The 20,370-nt window shown below is 39.9% G+C and overlaps 1 protein-coding gene across 4 annotated transcripts in view; it reads left to right on the top strand.

Moving 5' to 3' along the window:
* Positions 1-20,370, top strand: part of adgrd2 (adhesion G protein-coupled receptor D2) — a 91,696-nt gene that overhangs the window by 26,407 nt on the left and 44,919 nt on the right. For all 4 annotated transcript variants that reach the window (XM_031891609.1, XM_012953022.2, XM_031891608.1 and 1 more), the window contains exons 12-19: positions 1,694-1,805; positions 3,461-3,519; positions 5,734-5,863; positions 8,676-8,779; positions 9,618-9,720; positions 11,758-11,911; positions 14,692-14,825; positions 17,620-17,735. In XM_031891609.1, the coding sequence (XP_031747469.1) occupies positions 1,694-1,805; positions 3,461-3,519; positions 5,734-5,863; positions 8,676-8,779; positions 9,618-9,720; positions 11,758-11,911; positions 14,692-14,825; positions 17,620-17,735 (912 nt within the window). The remainder of the gene's footprint in view (positions 1-1,693; positions 1,806-3,460; positions 3,520-5,733; positions 5,864-8,675; positions 8,780-9,617; positions 9,721-11,757; positions 11,912-14,691; positions 14,826-17,619; positions 17,736-20,370) is intronic.

The raw sequence follows: 20,370 nt of genomic DNA, 5'->3' as shown, positions 1-20,370 counted from the left end.
CTTCTCACTATGTAGATTCCCTGCAGTCGTAGTTTCCAATAAACTCAATAACAATAAATAAACAATAAACGTTTGCAACAAACTTGATCTGCCTTGATTGCTGGCGCTTATTTATTGTTTCCACCTTTGCATCATCCCATCCTTCTTGGGCACAAGGTGCCAGTCTTTATTCTTCTGGTGCAAGGCTCAAAATTTAGCACCAAGTTGTTGCCAGCACAGTTTTCATGGGAGGTCTTGGAAGGGGGGATGTTGCATTGTGGTAAAAAAAACATGGTGAATTATTCTGGATTTTCCACATTGGGCTCCTTATGATTTAATGAGTGAATTGCTGATTTTCTGGATAAGGGATGTTTCAGTAATTTGGATCACCATACCTTAAAGGTGCCCATACGCGGGCCGACTATAGCTGCCGATATCGGTCCCTTGGACCGATTCGGCAGCTAATCGGCCCGTGTATGGGCAGAACAGAGCTGCCTGGCCGACCGATATCTGGCCTGAAATTGGCCAGATCTCGATCGGCCAGGTTATAAAATCCGGTCGGATCGGGGACCGCATCGGCTCGTTGATGCGGTCCCCGAACCGACTGCCCCATAAACTCAAATGTAATCCGATCGTTTGGCCCCAGGGCCCCAAGTCCCTTGCTACCCGATATCGCCCACCCGTAGGTGGGGATATCGGTGAAGATCTTATAGTGTATGGGCACCTTAAGTCTACTTTAAACATTAATTAAAACCAATTGTTTTGCCTCAAATAAGGATTAATTATAACTTATTCGGGATCAAGTAAAAAAAACAGGCATGGGACCTGTTATCTTGAATGCCCAGGGCCTGCCTTTTACGGATAAGGGATGTTTCAATAATCTGGATCACTATACTTTAATTCCACCAAAAAATAATTTAACAATAAAACTAAACCCAATAGGATTGTTTTGCATCCAATAAGGATTAATTAAATCTTAGTTGGGGGTCAAATATAAGCTATTCTTTTATAATTACAGAGGAAAAGAAAATCATTTGTTAACATTTAAATTATTTGATTAAAAATTCCCATAATTTGGAGAAATCTGGATAACGGGTTTCCAGATAATGAGTCCCATACTCATTTTAAAAATGTAAATTATTTTATAAAATTGGAGCCTGTGGGAGAAGGTCTTCCCGCAATTTAGAGCTTTCTGGATAACAAGTTTACAGGTAACAGTCCCCATAACTCTGTATAGTAAACAAGTTTATTATTATTTTCCCGAATCGACCTTTATAGCACTAAAACTGTGCGCTTAGGTAATTACTCTAAAATCATTTTTTTGTAATTTATCAAGTGTAAAAAAACAAGAAAAACTCAAATACAAAACGTTGCCATGTAAAAGCTGGCAAGGTCATGTAGCAGTCAGTGGGAGCTGTCCTTGTAGAATATTATTTAATTCAGTGTTTTGGAGACAAAAATTCTTATGAGGATTTTAAGTTTTTTGTGTTCTTATTTGTATTTGTTTATAAATGAGTAGACAAAAAACTACCCAAATTACACAAATACAAATATTAATAATTCTAAATTAAACTAAATGCTGGTTGGATATTATAGGCAATTGACTCCCCTCTTTTTGTTTTGCAACCTACTGTGTGAATGTTTGTGTGATGATATTGGAGGCAAAAGTGATTTCATTCAATATAAATGTTTTTCTATCATTACTTTCCCCAAGGTACGTGGGCACCTACCTTGGATCAGCCGTTATTTCTTCCACTGTATTTGTTGGATTCCAAGAAGTCGGCACTTCTGTACAATACCGACTGTGGCAAAGAAGCAAAATACCGGTAAGTAGACACAGCCATAAAATTAAAAAAATGGAACTGGTGAGAGGGTTTGACTAAATATATGAAAAAAGCACACATAACGATTGTAATTGCTAAATAAAAGTATATTCAAGGCCAGTACAGAGACCCTGTACGTTTAATAGTAACGTATGAAGGCACAGCTTACTGTGTGCAATGAATATTCTTTATTTATACTGACATGGGAGCTGTCATGCTTTGTTTCTTTATACATTATGAGGTATTCTATAAAGTTACCTGGGTCTGGCTAAAGCATCTTGTCCCTTTAATGCCAACAGTCCACTGAATAAAGCATTAAACAAAAGGTCTGTAACCTCTTGTTTGATTAAAATCCACATTTTTGTGTAAGTGCTGAGAAACACCAGGGTTTATATTCTGAATCTTCAGTGTGAGTTCTGATGCACTTCAGAGAACATACACATATATCTAATTGCTCCATCGCCAAACAAAAGGCGTGTATTAAGTATGTGTATGGGTTTTAAAGAGGTCAGGTAACAAGGCAGGGAGCTCCATCCAATATTTATAGATGTAAAAGAAACTGTATGACTAGAACAGTCTGCTTCCCTTATAAAAAAAAAAAAAGAATGTTAGAATGTTAACCATTACTAAAAGCATAGTTGCTTTAACACTACTGACAGCAGCAGTTATTGTAACAGGTATTGGATCCCTTATCTGGAGCCCTGGTATTCAGAAAGCTCAGAGAACTGTTCCCAGCTTTGGAGACCATTTTGCAAGATTTGTCATCATGTTATTACCTCGTTTTTTCCAATCCTCCTGCTTTAAGACATGAATCTAAGGGAAGGAGGAGGTGGTAGATTTCTTACTTATCCCCTTTTTAGTCCTCAACCATGTTCCCTTAAATTAGTTTTGACACTTTATGGACTGAAATTAACATTAATGATTAATTATAAAAATGACCAGCAAGCTTCATTTTATGTGTGCGTGAGGATTTTGGTGGGGATTTTGTGACTCAAGATTTTATATTGCTCTTTCCTTTGTGTACCTTTTACCAGGATTGGTAAACCAGAGGTAAAGTGAAAAGATTCCAAGGGGTACTCAGGACACCCTTCTTTCAATTAACAGATAAAAATAGTGATTGTTAAAACAGGTGCCCAGTTTACCAGGTTTACTGCACAACAGCAGGGATGGTATGATCCAGAGTATGGTATGAATGGTATGATCCCAGGTATGGTATAAGCCATATATGTCAAACACAAGGCCCGGGGGTTTTATGTGGCCCTTGGTGAGTGTCTGACCATCCAGCCTGATCAATTTCCATTTTCCTCACATAGTAACTAAGACTAAGGGGTATATTTATCATGCTGTGTAAAAAGTGGAGTGAAGCATTACCAGTAATGTTGCCCAAGGCATCCAATCAGTAATCAGATTTCAATAATAGCAAAGCATCTATTGGCTGCTATGAGCAACATCACCGGTAATGTCTTACTCCACTTTTTACACATTGTGATAAATATACCCCTTAGTATCTTACTAACTATATTAATAAAAAAATTGGCCCGTGACTTAGCCTGTGTTTTAGATTTCGGCCCCCTTATGTGATTGAGTTTGAGACCCCTGGTATAAGCTGATTCTTATTAAAATAATTATTCATTATCCTGGTTTCTCTTGTGTTGCAGAATGATTCTAGAACGCTTGAACAAAGACCTGTGTGTGCATTCTGGAATTTCAGCATCAAGTAAGAAAATGTATAAGGAAATTCTATGTACACCTATGTTTAAAGAAATATGCTGCTATGTTATTAATTCCAGTTAGTATTTTTGCACTGGAAGCCTTTCCTTTTTTACCATCACAGTTGGATGCGAAGCTCATTCAAATGTGAGCTGTGTTTAATTGATCTCCATCCTATCCATCTCTGCTGCCTGAGATCTTAACCAGTAAGCAGGACCTTGCTATGAATTGTGGATGTGGATTTTAAAAACATTGTAATATTCCTTCCAAATATTAAAACATTTAGGGGCACATTCATTAAAGTACGACAGGTCCAATTACAAAAAATCGTGTTTTTTCTAAAGTTTACAATTTTTGCGTATTTTCTGCGATATTTTCATTAATCTGCGCAACTTTTTCATACATTGTGACAATTTCTGCGACAAAATCGTATTTGTCGCAATGAGTGCGAAACTTTCTGATTCATTCAAGCTTTAGTATTGTGACTTGGGCCAGGTTGGAGCTGCAGAGTGCCATAGAGTCTTGTGGGAGGCTTCCAAAATCTTGCACTGAAGGTTCATATTTAGAACGGTTTTCGTGACAATTACGATCGTTCGGATACGAAAATTGCGTAACTTTCGGATCGTACCACAATATTTTTCTTCAAAGCACGACGCAACTTTACGCAAAATTACACACATCAGAAATTCTCATTTAATGCGGATTATCGCAGATCGTACTCTTAATTCGTACTTTATTGAATCTGGACCTTAGTATTCCCAAATTCAAACTTTCATTGCCAGAAGGTATATTCTGTGCAAGTCCTCTTGAAAGTGTCAAGCCTTCAGGGATGGATGAATATGAAAGAGGACTTAAACTAACAAAATACTTATAAGTATTTAAAAATATTAGCAGTTTTAAAATAGTACATACTTCATTATCAGCCACAAATAAAGAAGGTTTCCTGCTCAGGGACTGTATACTGATGGGTCTTCAAGAGGCCAACCCAGGTCATCATATTTTGGGACAGTTTGGACAAGGGTAAATGGCGGTTTGAGTTGTTCATTCCCTCATTTCGTAACTGACACTTTGGCGCAGCAGAGGTCCTATTTATGTAGCATGAGGTCCATGTGAGACTGCTGAATTAACCCAGTTGCAAGTAAGAGGCTAATTTAGAAGGCTGTGCCAACTGGAGGGAAGCAGCTCCTTCAGTCTGATTGCAATTACACCTGTTAGTTCTCTGGCGACTAAGAAGTCTCTACTCAGAGCTCATTAGAGCTGCAACATGCACATTTAATTAAATTTTGAACTACTGGCCCAGTGACCCCCGGGGAGAGCCGCTCAACCAAAATTCCCAATGAACAGCTTTAAACTGCTGATATCTTTTAAAGAGTTCAAATCAGAAAATTAAATCACATTTCAAAAGTAATTAGAAAAGTAAACTAAGGGGAAGATTTACTAATCCACGAATCCGAATCCCGAAAGGGAAAAAATCGTCACGATTTTTCGTATTTGTCACAACAGATTTACTAATCCACGAACGGACCGAAAGCGGCCGAACGCGTTTTTTGTAATGATCGGTATGTTTTGCGTCTTTTTCGGCACCGTTGCGACTTTTCCGTATATACCCCGCGATTTTTTCGTTGCCATCGCGACTTTATTGTATTTTGCACAAATTTTTCGCCGCCGTCCCGATTTTTTCGTATTGAGCGATAGTAAACGGCGGAAAAACCAATCTGACAGCGCCGAAAAAGTCACGGAAAATATACGAAAAGGTCGCAACGGCAACGAAAAAATCGCGGGGTATACGGAAAAGTCGCAACGGCGCCGAAAAAGACGCAAACATACCGATCATTACAAAAAACGCGTTCGCCCGCTTTCGGTCCGTTCGTGGATTAGTAAATCTGCCCCTATGAGTTACATACCCTTTAAGCTATTAGTACACACATAATAGACTGAAGCTCTGTTATGAGCTCAGAAGTACAGGTTACAGGTACAGGTTTAGTACAGCTAAAACAATTAACTATTTATTTCCTTATTGACTCATTTGATTTATACTGTGCCCCACATTTTGCACAGTGCAAATTAATATAAGATACTGCTCACACATTTTGAAGCAAGTGGTGGATCTTGAAAATGATAGACGCAGGAAACAAATCCAATCTAAATATGCACTAATCTAAATCCACTTTCATTAATCCAATCTAAATCCACTTTCATTAATTTTGCCATTTATTTTTAGCCCAGAAAATGGTGGTGGCTGGTCCACCTCTGGGTGCCATATGAAGAAGAGCATCCACCCAGGAGAAACAGTCTGCTTCTGTAACCACACCACTAATTTTGCTGTCCTTCTGCAACTTTATGATGTCCAGGTAAGGGAAGAAAGTTGGTGGCAAAGTAGGTGGTAAATGAGCACAAGATGTCCAAAAAATGTCCAAATAATTTGTTTAGACATCATGGATTTTTTTGGCAGTTTACAGAGAATTTGGTTAACAAAGACCTAGGTGGCATTGTCTTCTGTTAGCTGAACTAATTCTTCCTTTCCTCAGTTTACTTATACAGGTATGGGACCTGTTATTCAGAATGCTCGGGACCTGGGGTTTTCTGGATAAGGGATCTTTCCAGATCTCCACACCTTAAGTCTACTAAAAATGATTTAAATATTAAATAAACCCAATAGGATTGTTCTGCCTCCAATAAGGATTCATTATATCTTAGTTGGGATCAAGTACAGGTACTGTTTTATTATTACAGAGAAAAGGGAATCATTTAACCATTAAATAAACCCAATAGGGCTGTTCTGCCCCCAATAAGGGGTAATTATATCTTAGTTGGGATCAAGTACAGGTACTGTTTTATTATTACAGAGAAAAGGGAATCATTTAACCATTAAATAAACCCAATAGGGCTGTTCTGCCCCCAATAAGGGGTAATTATATCTTAGTTGGGATCAAGTACAGGTACTGTTTTATTATTACAGAGAAAAGGGAATTATTTAACCATTAAATAAACCCAATAGGGCTGTTCTGCCCCCAATAAGGGGTAATTATATCTTAGTTGGGATCAAGTACAGGTACTGTTTTATTATTACAGAGAAAAGGGAATTATTTAACCATTAAATAAACCCAATAGGGCTGTTCTGCCCCCAATAAGGGGTAATTATATCTTAGTTGGGATCAAGTACAGGTACTGTTTTATTATTACAGAGAAAAGGGAATCATTTAACCATTAAATAAACCCAATAGGGCTGTTCTGCCCCCAATAAGGGGTAATTATATCTTAGTTGGGATCAAGTACAGGTACTGTTTTATTATTACAGAGAAAAGGGAATCATTTAACCATTAAATAAACCCAATAGGGCTGTTCTGCCCCCAATAAGGGGTAATTATATCTTAGTTGGGATCAAGTACAGGTAATGTTTTATTATTACAGAGAAAAGGGAATCATTTAACCATTAAATAAACCCAATAGGGCTGTTCTGCCCCCAATAAGGGGTAATTATATCTTAGTTGGGATCAAGTACAAGGTACTGTATTATTATTACAGAGAAAAAAGAAATCATTTTTAAATATTAGAATTATTTGCTTATAATGGAGTCTATGGGAGACAGGCTTTCCGTAATTCGGAGCTTTCTGAATAATTGGTTTCCGGATAAGGGATCCCATACCTGTAACACCAACTTTCTTATTTTCCTCTTCTAAGGTGTTCATTCATAATAACATATATCTGTAGGTATTAAATCATTGCTATGATATCTATTCAGATTTAGTTTTGAGAATATCTAGTAGAGTAATCCCTTCAGAGTGGGATTTCAGGAATATCTATAATAATAGACAGACACTGTCACCAAATGTTACTCCAAATGTCCTTCAGAATGAAAGCCCCAAGACTCTGCTCTGGTTAAACTAGATGATGCCAGGCTTCAAAGTTTGGAAATGTAGATTACAATTAGTAGGCTTTCAGTGACTGTTTAGTAGATACAGGTATAGGACCCATTATCCAGAATGCTCTGGACCAAGGCTATTCCGGATAAGGGGTCTGTACGTAATTATCTCCATACCTTAAGTTGACTAAAAAAATCAATAAAACATTAATTAAACTAATAGGATTGTTTTGCGTCCAATAAGGATTATTTATATCTTAGTTGGAATCAGTTGGGTTCTGTTTCATTACTACAGAGAAAAAATTCTGAATCATTTGATTAAAATGGGGGCTATGGGAGACGGGCTTTCCATAATTCAGAGCTTTCTGGATAACGGGTTTCCAGATAACGGATCCCATACCTGTATTTGGTCTTTTATACTAATGTTCTAGGAACCACACTCATATTGTATATTTTTCTTACAATTATGAACAATAAATAAGGGGATTGGTCAGTAACACAACTCATGAAAACATGGGCATGCTATGAAACATACTCAATTCATTGAGTCAGATGCTAAGGATTCATCTAAATGCTAAAGTTTTTTGTCATAAAGCCTATTCTAAGGGGCTGATTTACTTACCCACGAACGGGTCGAATGGAGTCCGATTGCGTTTTTTTCGTAATGATCGGTATTTTGCGATTTTTTCGTATGTTTTGCGATTTTTTCGGATTCTTTACAAATTTTTCGTTACCAATACGATTTTTGCGTAAAAACGCGAGTTTTCCTATCCATTACGAAAGTTGCGTAAAAAGTTGCGCATTTTTCGTAGCGTTAAAACTTACGCGAAAAGTTGCGCATTTTTCGTAGCGTTAAAACTTACGCGAAAAATGCGCAACTTTTTGCGTAAGTTTTAACGCTACGAAAAATGCGCAACTTTTTACGCAACTTTCGTAATGGATACGAAAAACTCGCGTTTTTACGCAAAAATCGTATTGGTAACGAAAAATTCGTACAGAATCCGAAAAAATCGCAAAACATACGAAAAAGTCGCAAAATGTTCGTTTTCAAGTCGGAACTTTTCCAATTCGGGTCGGATTCGTGGGTTAGTAAATCAGCCCCTAGGTGTTACAATATTACATTTTGATGTATTTATGACTGCTTCAGGAGGCAATGTTAATTGCACAAATAATGAAATGAAATGACTTGTAATGTTGCAGACCATTGTAACCTTCTATATAAAACAACACAGTACATATTTCCCTTGATAAACATACAGACACAGATTTAATTAAGAGATTGTTTATTCCTGTCCACACAGAGAAATCCAGATGAAGAGTGGACTCTAAGGACATTAACATTTATTGGCTGTGGAGTATCTCTGTGTGCTTTGCTGGTGACATTTATTCTCTTTCTAGCGGTTGGGTAAGCCTATATGTTCAAATGGTTATGAAAAGGCCAGGTTCATTTTAAAATCTAATCATTACGCACTTTTAGAAAAGACAGTTAGGGTTGGACTAATTGCATTTAATTTAATGAAAGTCATTGTGGCCCATTACATTTCCTTTACTAGAAGTGTCTCTAATTTGTCAAATAATATAAATGATCTTTATATTTTTTCAGCTTTTGGATCATTAAACACAGCTATTCTGGAAAACTCTATTTCCACTGGCTGATATGTAGCTCTCTTGTTGCCTGGGTTAATGTCCCCTACAACCAGGCAGTAGTTTGAAATACAGAGGGTAGGATGACTATGAGAGGGCATGAATTCAAAAATAAGAACTTAAAAAAAAATGATAATAGTCTAACTCTGCAATCAGTTTGCATTCTGGTTGCTAGCTTCAATGGCTCCATCATCTTGCACAGAAGTATACCTGTCACACCTTATGAAGGGCTCTGTCCTGAAATACTGCATGTTAGATAAAGGCAAGCATCCTTTGCACCTTCCTTTATAGGGTTACTCTCAATTGCCTATTAATAAATTGAGTTAGAAGCAAGCAAGGCCTTTAAAAATCAAGGAGCAGAACAGAAAAACACCCCCACACTCTTACCTTTCCAAGAATACATCTGTCCTTGCCTTGAAAGGGGCATCTGCTTAAAGGAGATTTAAAGTGTGTTTATTCATAGTGGTGTCATATACTGTATGCATGGGTAGCAAAACCTAAGGTTACAGTGGTTGCAGAGGAGAATTTTTTGTTGTTGTTTGCTTTTCTTGCATTTCAACTAATCTTTTTTTACTTCTGACAACATTTCTATGTTTCAGGGTTCCTAAGTCAGAAAGAACGACTGTTCACAAGAACCTGATATTTGCGCTTGCTGCTGCAGAGTCGTTGTTAATGTTCAGTGAACTGGCGAAAAACAATGAGGTACCAAATCAGAATCAGATCATGCAAATAATTACACTTGAGCCTCCACCACATAGAGACTATAAGTGTGTAGGCACTAATCCCCTTTTGATTATGTCCCCCACAACACACACAATGTTTATTCCAACTTTGTACATGCATGCAGAACAGGCAAAGAGCTTTCTTCACATACAAGCAGCAGGTGTTAATTCCACCAAGCAACATGCCTCTGTACACAATTGGTCCCAAGTAATCACACACACACTGCCCTTCCCTCTGTTCCTTCGCCCCTTCCACCTTCAGCCTCCAGTACCTTTCCTCAGGGGGCTCCACACACTGTATCACAGGGCTTAGCCCAATGGTACCAGACTTGCCAGGTGCTCTTGGGTCCCTCTGAACAACCTTGCTATACCCTGAACTAAATACTTCAGCCCTAACTTCTTTCTCCTTGGTGGGGCGCGTGCTGCCTGTACTAACGGGCCATGCTTGCCTCACATACCCTAGCATAAGCTCTTACAAAAACGAACCCTATTTCTAGCTACCCAGCAACACTCACACCTAGGGGCACATTTACTAATCCACGAATCCGAATCACGAATGGGAAAAAATCATATTGGAAACAAAATTTCGGAAGATCGCAAATATCACGAAAATGCTTACGAAAAAATCGTATTAGTCACGCTAATATCGTATTGGCGATCCGAAAGTCACGAAATTTTCGTACCGAACAATTGTAAACAACGGTAAAACCTTTACAATGTTTTTGTGCAAACGTCCGAAAAAGTCGTGCGCCGTACGAAGAAGTCGTGCGCCGTACGAAAAAGTCGTGCGGACGCCCGAAAAAATCGGCGACAATACGCTCGGAGCGTTCGCATGAACGCTCGAGCGTTTGTGCTTTTGTAAATGTGCCCCCTAGTGTCTGCCTTCTTGTTTGCTGTTCCTTCTCTCTCTGGTATCCTCAGGCCCCATTTTGCTGCTACAGATGTTTCCCATTGCCCAAAGGCAGCTGCACCCTGTCCTACTCTCGTTTTTATACCCTCTAACCACATCCGCCAGAACTTCTAGGTGTCTCCCTTCTTTCTAGTGGTCAGGCACTAAAACTACAACTAAATCTACTTTACCTAACTTAACATTATCCAATACTACCACCTAATGGCTAAACATTGCAAGTACCCAAAAATAACTACAATGATCCCACACTAATTTTGGTGAACCCTTTCACCCCTCTTACAAGTAGTCCACAGTGCAGTGGTCTGTGGATAATCTAAGGGTCTTTTTGGCATTATCATGTCTTATTGCATGATAGAATTTCACATTTAGGCCTATAACACAATGCATTAAGTCCCATTTAATGGCTCAGGGGGAACTGCATCAGTCAAAGCATTTTTTTCAGCATATGCTTTCTCTTCAAATGAAAAGTAAATGCTCAGATGAACTGCAATGGACACCACTGAACCAACCATTTACTGTATGTGTAGACCCCAACAAAGATCTCCAGCATTTGTCCATTTGATCTTAAGCAACTGAATGTGTGAAAAGTTGTTTTGACCATTGCAGCCCTCGCAATGTAAGCACCAGTGTTGTTACACTATCACACAAATTACAGGTTTTTCTAAAGCATGTAGAAATGATGCCTTTTTTTTTTTGCTATGGATCATATTGTTCCTCAAGCAATAAGAGGCGACACTTATACAAAAGAACACACTCATCGCACACACTTGATGTGAAGATCCTAAGTACCTGGTATACCACTACTTGAGAAAGGAGACAAATAATTCAAAAACTATGAAAAATTAAAGACCAGAGTTGCTAAGAATACACTATTCAATAACATACTAAAAGTTAGCATAAAGATGAACTACCTCTTTAAACCTTAATCTTGTCATAACCATGAAATTGCTCCATCATTATATTAAATAGCATAAAAATATTAGCATTTGAAAACTTAAGCATTTGAATCATTTAACAGCTCAGGGTCATTACTCGATTGTAAATTCCAGCCTGTGTGCATAAAATAAGTTATACATTATTAAGTGAAAGTGTATCTAATGTCAATAGGTTGTCTGTATCACTGTTACGGCCTCCCTACATTTATTCTTCATGGCTGCCTTTGCTTGGATGCTGGTCGAAGGACTTCTTTTGTGGAGCAAAGTTGTTGCAGTGAACATGAGTGAAGATCGGAGAATGAGGTTTTATTATATCACAGGATGGGGTGAGTCAATTTCCAACCATCATATAATAAGCTTCTTATAGGTAAAATAAGGCTATTAATTCATTTTTTATTATCCTGGCTTTTAATAATAAAAAAACAAGAGTACTTATGTAGGCCTAAAAGATGTGTGTTGACATCTTTGTATGGATATTGTAAATAAACAACTGTTTAACACGTATTACATATTGTGTAGTTGATGAAATTACGAGGAAACTCAGACTGACTGGTGGGTGCCAAAAGTGACAGACTAGGGTGTCTGGGGCACACTGGGGCTGCCACCTTGGAGGGCCACCCATCCTAGTTGCAAACCTACCAAACTGCAGACGTGCCTCCTCCACCCCCCGCCCCCCCATACACATGCTGCGTCATATCGCACACGTTGCTTTCTTTAACTTGCTGCACATTCTTAGGGGTGAGGGCTAAATTGCTGGCGGGGTTCAGGGCTGTGTCAGTGGGGCCTATAAGGGGAGGGTACATGGGTTTTTTACCGGTGTCCAGTCCAACCCTGGGTACCAATATATTAGGCACCCCTCAGTGAATAATATCGCTACTTGTTTTGCCCTGGGCCAGTGCTCACAATATATGTGCAATAGAGTGAAAATTCAAAATATTTACTTTACTGCTCATGTGCAAGTCTGAGCGTGGACCCCTGGGCTAGTGGTGCTCCATTGCTTCCTAAAAGGAGCGCCTGCAAAGAGAAAAAAAAATATATAGTGAATCAATTCCCTGGGGGTGCATAAGATGTTCACACCCACCAATTTCCTTGTACTTTAAAAAGTTCCCCTTTCTGCCCCCCTCAAGTCCATGCCTAACAAAATTTCTTTATAACTCCTGCTTAATCAAAAGCAGCAGCACATCACAATGCTAACATTCCCAGTGTTGTAGCCCCCAACTCTAAATTGACACCAGGCCATGATTTCCCACTTTCCACCAACTCCCTTTGTTGACCCCTTCTTGTTTGACCCATGCCGACATTATAGCAACACATTATCCAGACAAAAACACCCTTTCCACTACTCTTTCAATAGACTTAGGTGTCTCATAGCTGCTCTGGGACAAAATGACTTACCACCAGCCTCACACAAATATTTCCAATGAGCCAAGCACTAACTAAGGTGAATGAAGTGTCCCCTATGTGGGGTCCTATTGGTAGCTTTAAAACGTTTGTTCCAACACCACTTTATCAGAATGAAACATCTGGCTTTTCAATTTTATTTATAAAAAAAAGTTTAGGATCTTTCTGTGGTTCTTTAGTTATTTTGGTGAACTGTGGCCTGCTGATTTATGGTTATATATCTTCACTTATTCCCTTCCCTTGTAGCAGAGCCTCTTAACTATATACAATTGTGCATGAATTAATTCAGCTTGCATGCTGGAACTTCTATTCTGTTTTCATTTAGAGATACAGTATATGTACATTTCTGAGAAGAAATGCTTTACCACAGTTTAATAGAAGATAAAATAGTTATCTATTTTAGTTATTGAGACTTAAACAATAGACCTGGCCATCTCCTTTGAGACATATCTACAAACAAAACTATCCGCAGATCAGATAATAATTTAATATCACAGTAAAAAAAAAAGCCTGGTCAGTTACATTTGATTGCTTACATACCCTTTCTTGCTAGAAAGCCCTCTTATTTTGATCCTTATTAATGATTTACTTAATGTATATGTACTGGGATTTCTGTAATTGGTCAGCCCTTACACTAAAGAAACCCTTGATATGTTGATACCTCATTTTCTTTGCTCTTATTGGATCCTGTTTCTTGTAACAGTGACACCCAGGGAAGTAATGCTACTTGCAGGGCTTTGACAAGGGAGGAGGTGGAGGCTAAAGGTCCCCATACACAGGCTGATTGTAGCTGCCGGTATTGGTCCCTTGGCCGTGTAGGGGCAGAAATGAGGGGCCTGCCCGACCGATATCGGGCATAAAATTGGCCAGATATCGATTGGCCAGGTTAAAAAATTCAGTCGGATTGGGGACCGCATCGGCTCGTTGATGCGGCCCCAAAACCGACTGCCCCATTGCCGCCAATATAATTCAATCGTTTGGCTCCAGGGTCAAAATAGGAAAAAAGACTTGCTCTTCAATCTGAAGTTCTTAGTAGTATGAAGTCCTTGACAAAAGAAACAATGTATAGCAACAGATCTTTGTTCGGGGGAAGGAACCCCATGTTTATAATGCAATCTCTTGCCTAATATTTGTAACCTTGCTGCTATAATTATACTTGTTGCTCTTACTGTATTATTTTATAAGAAATCTTAGCACCTACTAGTTTTCCTTCTAAATGAAGGTCTTTGGCCTTTGTCAAACGATGTACTTATTATAATTTATTATGTTCTTATCATAAAGAGTCCTGAAGGTGAGGTTGCTTCATTTGTATATAATTTATATGAATTGTGGGTTTTCTATGCTCTTTTCTGTGCTTTAATTGATGCAGTGATGGAAGTATTTTCCATGTCATAGAAATTTTTGTACTTTTGTCTACTAGTAATGATGCAATGATGATACCATTGCCAGTGTTAGGCACTCTCCCTTGTAATAATGTAATGGACTTTCTTTTTTTAATGCTCCCGATGACAAAGCTGTGAATGTTTTGTTTTCTGGACAAGACTCTTCATATAATTGAATCATTTGCCTGTAGCTTACGGTCTTTCAATACACTTGACTAGGAACTGAAGCGCATGTCAGTTTAAGGCCACTTCTGCTCTTTCGCTGAATTAATAGGTGCACAGGCATCTTATATTCATGATGGACTTTCTTCTTTCTTTTCCAGGGCTGCCAATCATAATTGTAAGTGTGACCTTGGCAACTTCTTTTAATAAATATGTTGCAGACAGTCACTGCTGGCTGAACGTTCAAACAGACATCATTTGGGCATTCGTGGGCCCAGTTCTCTTCATATTAACGGTATGTATTAGTCACTCAAAGCCTACTCTTCACCATTTATGTTTTTCCTTGGTTGCAAACTGGTGAATCTACATTGCTTTCTAAATTAAAAGGCTTCTTGTTGTACATGCAACCTTGATGCACAAAGGCATATTAAGTATACATTTTAATAACATCAGTCATTAGCTCATGAGTAGAAGTGTGCATTGTGCTCTCTTTCATCATTAGGAGCATTATGTGTGGGTACAATTCTAAGAAACATATGTGTTTCTTCCCATTGAAAAATGGAAAAAATAAAACCCACTTCCTTTCAGAGAAATCATTACAGAAGAATCTAAACAACTTTATTTTCTAATATTCACTCATATCTGGCATTACCATATAGCTTCTGTCCGGAGTCATAATACACAATACAGCGCTCAGAATCATAGGCATTCATTTTAATATCTCAAAGAGATATAACTATGATGCAACCAAACGGTATTCAGGTTCTAAATATGCTAGTGACCTATATAAAATAACTGAAAAGCAATATAGTGTTGGCAACTTATCTTTGGACTCTTCAGGTCACTGTTCAAATCAGCTTGTACATAGTGTATGGGTCATTTATGGTGGCCAAATTCGGTCCTATAAGTCGGAGTCAGCAGTTTACCAGCCCTTGTATGGGGCCCTCAGACAGGCCTTCCCAACCCATATCAGGCCAAAAAAATCAGACATGGTTCAAAAATCCCCTTGAACCATCCCGTTAATGTAATCCAGTCATTTGGGTCAGGGACCGAACAATCAGGTCAATTTGATATCGTCCATGTTAAGGTGGGGGAAATATCTGTTCCCCGCCAAACAAGCGGACCTTTTAGTGTATGACCAGCTTAAAAGTACAGAAACCCAGGTCTGGCTAATCTGCTATCTAGCTTCTGCCAGACACCAGCTGCTTCTTATAAATTTGTGTGGCTTAGGAACATTTGTTTCATATATCAGCACATTATGTTACACACATACATATATTATTATTTGACACAGCAGTGAAACACTGAACATGCCTTTGTAATGACAACATAGTAACATGCAAGTGTAACACTTGTTTGGCTTAGATATAGCAAAACCCAGGATAGTGATAGGTATAGAGCATGTGTTACATGCGACCTTAATGCACAGGAGTGGGCCTCCGCTACATGAGAGGTATTAATGGAGCTGAGGGTGTAGTTGAACTACAACTAGATAAGCTTGTGTGGTGCAGATAGAATATAGACCTTTCAGAAGGGAGTGTTCCGGCTGACTGTGGTCCAGGGGAGAGCTCCTAACACTGGTACCTGGCGGTCCCTAAAGAACGACAACAGAGCCGGGGTAGGCTAAACCCTTTTACAACTCCTGGTTGGGGCTATTAACTGCCCTTTCTAGATAAGCTGACTATGCTCACCACTTCTAGAAGGTGCTATTAATAAATCTGACTGTGCTGGCTTTACCTCGTTCACGGGGCCCTGTCCCCGACTTATCACTAGGGTATGAGGTCCTCTAGGGCACAAAATGGCTTCTGGGCCTATGTCCGGTCCAGGCTCAGTTGGAGCTCTGTCCAGAACACAGCATGCAGCCAAAAGAGGAAGACACTTCCTTGTGCAAGACACTATATAGTCTGCCAAGGGGAGTGGTCAACCTGGGCTAAACCTATAGGGGGTAGCCTAAGAACTGTAACCTGAGTGTAGAGGGCTCTGCCCTATAACAGTACAGATAAGAATAGATAAGGGATAACACCATAGGGAGCTTAACCCTATGGGTCCCTACACAAGTTAGGTTGAAAAAAGACATACGTCCATCAAGTTCAACCTTAATGTTCATATATAACCTGCCTAACTGCTAGTTGATCCAGAGGAAGCCAAAAACCCCATCTGAAGCCTCTCTAATTTGCCGCAGAGGGGAAATAATTCCTTCCTGACTCCAAGATGGCAATCGGACCAGCACTTAGTCACTTTGCCACTTTGAATAGCCACATAAATTCCTTCAGTGTTTTCAGTTTAATGACAAATAGAATTAGGTATATAGGGTTAGGTATATTCAGGTTCCATCCATAAATGGAGAGGCAATGATAGGTTAAGTGGAATGGTAATAGCACCACATGATACCCTGTTTTCAAATTAAGCTGTTCTGTTCTCTTGGTGCCATATTCCAGTCTTTAAAATGAATAGTACTTTTATGTTTTTATGCTTTTATTATTATTATTTTATTATTAACATTTATTTATAAAGCGCCAACATATTGCCTAATTCCACAAGTAGTCCATTGTGAGATAGGGATATGCAGTATAAGTCTAGTTAATGCAGCTAGCGGCATCCCAGACCCCCAGAGCGCCAGAAAGGTCTGTGAGTATTGTATTATTTTATTTATTATTAACATTTATTAATAAAGCGACAACATATTCCGCAGCGCTGTACAATAAGTGGGTTTCATACATTGGACATACAGAGTAACATAAAGCAATCAATAACCGATACAAGAGGTGAAGAGAGCCCTGCCCAAAAGAGCTTACAATCTACAAGGAGAAAGGGTTGAGACACAAGGTGTGGGAATGGGCATGACAGAGTTGTGAGAGGTGAGGCACAGGGTATTGCTTTTAGCAGCACACTGAGGTTATTTTAAACAAGATTAGGGTAAGCTTCTCTAAATAAATGCCTTTTTAAAGATCTTTTGAAGGCAGAGAGATTGGGAGAAAGTCTGATAGTTTGTGGGAGCGAATTCCAGAGAAGGGGGGCAGCCCAAAAGCTTTCCCAAAGAATCTAATCTCTAGAGGTTTCTTAACACTTTATGAATTAATTTTCTGCAGGTAAACACCTTTGTTTTGTTTCGGGTGGTGATGGTGACTATATCCAGTGCCCGCAGGCGCTCTAAGATGCTGACCCCCAACTGCAGCCTAGAGAAGCAGATTGGGATCCAGGTTTGGTAAGTCATCTGATACACACAAAAGTTGATTTAGGAATGCCACATTTAAACATGAAGCAAGGTGCGAAATATGTGTGCAATCTGTCATTTTATACCCACAATGCTGTGTTATTTTCCAGACATCTGTCATAGTTTCAGGCTAGGACAAAGAAGTGTGAATCCAAGTTTGAGCACAATTTACCAATGCAATGGATAATTTGCTCCTGATTTAGTAATTCTACAATTACAGCTGCATTTTATTGCAGTATATCAGTTTATTTCAGTGTGAGTGGTGTTTGCATCATTTCTGGTGTGGTGATGTACGTGGCCTCATAAACAGCATTATAGTGCAAGCCATAACATCTCTTTAAGGCAAGTGTCAGTTCCAGGTCTCCTGTGTCTCCATCTACCCACTACTGTGCACCTTGCTACCAAAAAAGCAAAGTGAATGTAATCAACATTTTGTTGTACGAATAGAGGAGCGCAAGTAGAAGCAAGAACTATAAATGGGGTCTTGCAGGCCTTTGCCTTGCCTCCATTTGTTGTAGTTTTCATCATAGGCTGGGGCAGAGATTCCTACTGAAACAACCAATGAAGTACCGATGAAGGTTGTCTTTGAAAAATCTTCGACTATGTGAACAAAATGTGCTTTAGGCACAGTTTTAGGGGCTGATTTACTAAGACACGAATTCGAATCCGAATTGGAAAAATTCTGATTGTAAAACGAACATTTTGCGACTTTTTCGTATTTTTTGCAATTTTTTCGGCGCCTTTACGACTTTTCGGAAATTGTCGCGACTTTTTCGTTACCAATACGATTTGCGCGAAAAAACGAGTTTTTCGTAGCCATTACGATGCGCTCGTATCTTGTCGCAACTTTTTCGTATTGAGCGCTCGTAAGCGGCGGGCAAAACTTTCAGACTTAGCATGATTTTGGAAGCCTCCCATAGGACTCAATGGCACCCTGCAGCTCCAACCCGGCCCGAGGAAAGTCTCCCATAGGGCTCAATGGCACTCTGCAGCTCCAACCCGGCCCAAGGAAAGTCTCCCATAGGGCTCAATGGCACTCTGCAGCTCCAACCCGGCCCAAGGAAAGTCTCCCATAGGGCTCAATGGCACTCTGCAGCTCCAACCCGGCCCAAGGAAAGTCTCCCATAGGGCTCAATGGCACTCTGCAGCTCCAACCCGGCCCAAGGAAAGTCTCCCATAGGGCTCAATGGCACTCTGCAGCTCCAACCCGGCCCAAGGAAAGTCTCCCATAGGGCTCAATGGCACTCAGCAGCTCCAACCCGGCCCAAGGAAAGTCTCCCATAGGGCTCAATGGCACTCTGCCGCTCCAACCCGGCCCAAGGAAAGCCTCCCATAGGGCTCAATGGCACTCTGCAGCTCCAACCCGGCCCAAGGAAAGTCTCCCATAGGGCTCAATGGCACTCTGCAGCTCCAACCCGGCCCAAGGAAAGTCTCCCATAGGGCTCAATGGCACTCTGCAGCTCCAACCCGGCCCAAGGAAAGTCTCCCATAGGGCTCAATGGCACTCTGCAGCTCCAACCCGGCCCAAGGAAAGTCTCCCATAGGGCTCAATGGCACTCTGCAGCTCCAACCCGGCCCAAGGAAAGTCTCCCATAGGGCTCAATGGCACTCTGCAGCTCCAACCCGGCCCAAGGAAAGTCTCCCATAGGGCTCAATGGCACTCTGCAGCTCCAACCCGGCCCAAGGAAAGTCTCCCATAGGGCTCAATGGCACTCTGCAGCTCCAACCTGGCCCAAGGAAAGTCTCCCATAGGGCTCAATGGCACCCTGCAGCTCCAACCCGGGCCAAGAAAAGTCACCATACTGAAGCTTGAATGAATCCGAATCTTTCGTACTCGGCGCGAAGGCTACGAAAAAGTCGCGACTTTTCGCACAAGTAGTAACGCTACGAAAAAAACCCAGATTTTGCGCAACATTCGGAATGGCAACAAAAATTTTTTTGTATTGAGCAATTGTAAATGGCAGAAAAACCAATCCAATTTTTTCACAACGGCGACGAAAAAGTCGTGGAAAATATACGATAAAGTCGTAATGGCGACGGAAAAATCGCGGGACATACGAAAAAGTTGCGAAGGCGAAGGAAAAGGCGCATAAATACCGATCATTGCGAAAAAATGCGTTCGGACGCTTTCGGTCCGTTCGTGGATTAGTAAATCTAGTAAAATTATTCCAGCATTTAAGGGACATCTACACCTGTGTTCTATGGTATGTATGTGGTTAGGCAGAGAAAGCTAATACAATATTTGTAGTTCAGATTCTCTATTCACCATTGGTTTTATTTTGGCTTTTTTACTTTAAAGTTTTTGTCACTCCGTATTATTATGACTAAAGTTGAGTTCTAAAGCTTTTTTCTGATAGCTATACTCCTGTGTCCTCACTCACCAATATATGGCTTGAAGGTGCACTTTCTTTATAAGCTATTACATTTCTGTGTTAACAATCTGTTATGAGAGAAAGCTGAACTTTAAGTGGCCAAATAATTTCTTTTGTATCTCAATGGTGACTGACTAATCTTGCATGATCTGTTCATGGATGAGCTGGCTTAAGTCAAGTGCTGCTTTTCTATGTTTGAGGAATCTCCTCAACATCTCCACGCAGCTAAGTTGATTTCTAGATCCAGCGCCGCT

Source organism: Xenopus tropicalis, chromosome 8, assembly GCF_000004195.4.
Source record: "Xenopus tropicalis strain Nigerian chromosome 8, UCB_Xtro_10.0, whole genome shotgun sequence".
NCBI lineage: Eukaryota > Metazoa > Chordata > Amphibia > Anura > Pipidae > Xenopus > Xenopus tropicalis.
The sequence above is the reverse complement of the archived record's forward strand: the minus strand, read 5'-3'. Positions and strand labels throughout refer to the sequence as shown.